Source organism: Panicum virgatum, chromosome 6N (genome assembly GCF_016808335.1).
Source record: "Panicum virgatum strain AP13 chromosome 6N, P.virgatum_v5, whole genome shotgun sequence".
Lineage (NCBI taxonomy): Eukaryota > Viridiplantae > Streptophyta > Magnoliopsida > Poales > Poaceae > Panicum > Panicum virgatum.
Window position 1 is genome coordinate 20,848,178 of NC_053150.1, and position 4,287 is coordinate 20,852,464.

A 4,287-nucleotide genomic window follows, 5' to 3' on the forward strand; every position below is an offset into this window, starting at 1 on the left:
TTTCATTCTCTACCACGTATAAACTTCAAAGCATTCATATTTGTAATCACCTGAGAGTAATGTTTACCTAATTAATACTTTATTTCACACAAATAACTAATTATCTGATCATGTAAGTAAGTACAACATCTAGTCGAATTTGCTCATCGTTCAGGCAGATAAAAAAAGGGAAAAAGTACAATGCGTATACATATGTCCCAAACAGGGCTCTTTCTTTTACTAAATCCAAATGGATGGTTCAAACAAGAACAATATACCCTGCACGCTGCACAATGAATAGCAGCTGAGCAAGGCCACATGCAACTTTCTTGGGCACACCTAGCTACCTGCTTTATATTCACATAAACCCCTCTCCCCTTGCAGCTCCTACAACAACACAAACCCATCATCACCTTCCTCCTCTCCTCTTCTTCTCCTTCCATCTCCTTCCAAGAACCAATCGAGCAAGCAAGGGAAGCTAGCTATTTCTTGTTCCTCGCGTGGGGGACACCAATGCATGCCCCGAGGAAGTTCAGGAAGGCCTTCATGGCGCAGCTCCTGGTGAGCCTGCGGGCGGCCGGCCAGGCGTCCAAGTCCATGGGCCTCCGGGAGCGCCGCGACGCCGTGCGGCTCTCCTCCGACGTGGCCATGGCGCTGGCGTCCGCCCGCGCGGCGCCGCGCTCGTGGGCGCGCGCCCTCGTCGCCAGGCACGCGGCGGAGCGGCGCAACGAGGCGCTCATGCGCCGCATCATGGGCGGCGCCGGCTACGAGATGGCCGCGGCCGCGGCCGCGGCGAGGAGCAGGAAGGAGGCGCGGAGCAGGAGGATCGTGCGGAGGTCGCGCCGGGTGTGCAGCGGCAGCGCCGGGAGGAAGAGGAGGGGCTTGCTCGCGGCGGCGGCGAGCGGCGGGGCCGGGAGATGCAGCGCAATGGCGGCGGCCAGGAGGATGGTGACGGCGAGGCTGCAGGTTCTGAAGAGCCTCGTGCCGGGAGGGGAGGCGCTGCGTGGCCTCTCCCTGCTGAGCGAGACGCTGGACTACGTCGTGTGCCTGAAGACACAGGTGGAGCTCATGCAATGCCTGTGCAGAGGATCCCGTCCCAAGCTGGGTTGATGAGGCCAGTGATCTCATCTCAGGGTAAGTGGCTTTTGTGTTATCTTTTATCTTTTTGTAAGAGTAACCCAGCAGCGTTTCTATTCCAACTCCCTACTCAAGATTTAGAGACCCAAAATAAAAAACTCACTCCAACAAGTCCCTAAACTAGAGAGGCCCTTAGACTGTATCCAATGGTACCTTCTAAAATCCACCCCCTAAAAGGAATATTTTCCTCCCTCTAAACAGATTCCGCACTCTATATCAAAATCCTCTCCAATAATACACTCCATACCACACCCCCTATACCCCACCATCCAATATTTTATATTTCCTTCTCCAACTAACTCCAACTACCTATTTCCTTCTAATTACCTCTCCCCTCAAAACTAAAATAACTTGTTATTAATCAAAATCTGGACTCTATCTCTCCTCCACTCGACGGTCCCACACACGGGTAGAGGCCGGCCGTACGCCCCCTACCTGTGGCGGACCTCTCTCCTCCCTCCAAAATGGAGGCCTGTGTAGGGGGCTCCATTGGAGCACATACAGGCGTCCCCGTCCTCCATCTCGGGGTAGGGGGCGGGATGGAGGGCGCCGCTGGAGACAGTCTTAGATTCACTCTACGCGCTCCTTTTCCTCTGTGTTCCCCCGAGCGCCTCCTTCCTCCGCGCGCTGGCGCTCCTCCTGCGCCGCCTCCCCTCCCTCCTGCGCACTTCCTCCCGCACTACGGCGCGAGTGCTGTCCTCCGCTGCTCTCCGCACTACGGCGTGGCGGCGTCGGGGAGGAAGCCGGCCGGCCGGGCGGCGCTGAGCAGTAGGTGCGCGGCTCGGCAGCAGGTTGGGCGCGCTGTGGTGGGTGGGTGCGGCGCGGGAGTGCTGGTCGAGCAGCCCACCGGCGGCCAGTGAGTGCCCCGGCCGGCTCCTCGGCGCGGAGGGCCGCGGAAGGAGGCCATGGACTGATGTGCTTGCTGCTGCGTTTCCATGGCGGCCATGGATTTGCTTCTCTTTTCTTGTCGTTACTGTTTTTCTGAATTCTTGGTGATACTCTGTGCTTGGATTTGCACTCTTCCAGTATGTAGTAGTCTTCCTCCTACCTACTACCTACCTCGGCGGCCATGGTGGGCCCGCGACGTAGCTCCGCGGCGGCCGCCACCACGCCTCCCTCCTCGGCCAGATCCACGCGGGGCCATGGCCAGCAGCTCGCGCTCGCCTCCAGCGCCGGCCGCGGTGGAGGAGGCCCTCGCGGCAGCGGCGTGCGACGGCCGGCTCCTACCTCCTCTGCTCCTCCGCCTCCCCTTCTCCTCCATCCGCCTCCACTCGCTGTCATCTCCTCCGGCCAGGCGGGCGCGGTGTGCCGGCGGGATCTGGCGCGGCGGGCTCCGGCAGGCGCGAGCTCCGGCCAGGCGCGGGCTCCGGCCAGGTGCGAGCTCCGGCCGGCGCGGGCTCCGGCCAGGGCGGGCGTGGAGGGCGACGGCGCCGGACGAGCGCACGGCGGCGCAGAAGAGAAGCCAGAAGAAGATTTCGGTGTTTCGCTGACAACTAGGCCCCATCAATCAGTGCGAAAATAGGAGCTTTGTTCAACTAGTTCGGCTGGAATTGGTGTCAAATTTTTCTCTCTAAAATTTACAAGCCAGCTCCCAAAAAAGAAAATAGAAGCTCATTTTGGGAGCTGCGGCTGGAGATAAGTGCTTGTATGGTGTGTGATCTAGTTTAACTTATATGTTGGGTAAACATATATGTAATTTCTTGATTCCTTTATTCATTTTTAGGATTGGCGTACCTGAAAATTTTCGAGCTATTCAGGATTTTTATTTGGAGTTGAATTTAACTGAGAGTTACTAATAATTAGTACTGTACCCTGTAGTCCTGTACCCTCCTGTCAGTGACTGAAACGTCTCTCTTCTTTTACACAAGTGTGATGCTGCATCTGTGGTACATTCCACAAGGCATTGCTCTGAACATTTAGCTCTTGTTCCACTTCCATCTCGTACAACTTTTTCTTTCAAATATAGAAAAGTTAATGTCTTTGCTTTTTCCAATCGGAGTGAAGGATATTATATGCAACTTCAAGGTACTACATTTATTTTTCGTAGATGCATCTTTTTTAGTCTAACTCTGAATACGGAAGAATATATGACTCGTCATGACAAACAATTTCCCAGAAATACTCACTTGACATTCAGTAACATTTTGCCGTTCATGGCAGGCAGCAGCAACTGCGAGACTGCACATCTGCAGACCTGCATGAGAGGTGTGGGAGGATTCAATGAAAATCCTTTACCACCAGACTGCTCATGCATGCACAAAAAGCAAGGACCGCAACTGAAGCCGTCTGGATGGGAGGGCTCCAATCAGAGCTGATGTCTCAGGGACCCAACTTACTATAGCCAGCTACTAGTACTAGTGGTACTGCCGGTGTAACTATTGTGCAAGTACATGTCAGGGCCAAGATGGGCCTTGGTTTAATAGGTGCATCTCCTAGCTGAGAGCTGTTAGGACGAACAAAGCCATTGTCCATTTTGTGAAAGAAGTTTTGGTGTTAAGTAACTACCAATTTTTTTTCCCTTTTCGGTGGTCGAAAAACCTGTGTGTGGAGTTTTCAATCTTGATGAAATGGTGATCTTTTTGAAGGTTCTGTTTCTGTATGTTGGCATATGACACGATATTTGTGTTCTGTAAGTACTGAAAATAAAAAAGACGATGTTGGCCAAGCTAATTTATTGTCTTCCTTTATAACATGACCGGGCACGAGAGTATGAGTCGCGTAAGCAGATTGCTGAATTTAGCCTCTAGTGACCATGTCACTACCCTAAACAACTAATGTCGTGTATAAGGTGGCGTAGTTACATCCCTTCTCATTTCAGTATGATAGCTAAGGAGCTGAATTTGCAGCTTTGGCTTATTGTTTTTGTGAGACCGACTTCAGATTGCCCGGATAAGCTATTCTAGTCTAGACCGACTTCAAGCTTCGTTTATTCTCACTGCTGACTTTTCAGGTTCAGAAAACTGTGCGACATCGAAATGTTCAGTTCAACATTGGGATCAAAACAACAAGCAAGACACAGTGTGCAAAATAGTTGTGTATTACGAATACTTCCAGTAGGTGTATGAAAAGGTTAAACCCAATTATGACAATTGTAACTGTCTTGCATCTAGAGACCTAGGATTCGACAGCACTATTGCAACTTTTTGGTACACCACTGAGATTGCTGACGCA

At 52.4% G+C, this 4,287-nt stretch overlaps 1 protein-coding gene across 3 annotated transcripts; it reads left to right on the forward strand.

Moving 5' to 3' along the window:
- Positions 1-265: 265 nt before the first annotated feature.
- Positions 266-3,786, forward strand: LOC120679177 (transcription factor IBH1-like). 3 transcript variants are annotated; one of them, XR_005677026.1, is made up of 3 exons: positions 268-1,113; positions 3,277-3,303; positions 3,366-3,786. XR_005677026.1 is itself a non-coding variant. In XM_039960681.1 (2 exons), exon 1 carries the CDS (start codon positions 493-495, stop codon positions 1,087-1,089), a length of 597 nt encoding a protein of 198 aa, XP_039816615.1. In that variant the 5' UTR covers positions 266-492; the 3' UTR covers positions 1,090-1,113; positions 2,143-2,915. The 3 variants fall into 3 exon arrangements, 2 of the variants coding, with proteins under 2 accessions (XP_039816615.1, XP_039816614.1); XM_039960681.1 differs by lacking the exons at positions 3,277-3,303; positions 3,366-3,786 and adding an exon at positions 2,143-2,915 and having other exon boundaries at positions 266-1,113; XM_039960680.1 differs by having other exon boundaries at positions 274-1,113; positions 3,277-3,786.
- Positions 3,787-4,287: the final 501 nt, after the last annotated feature.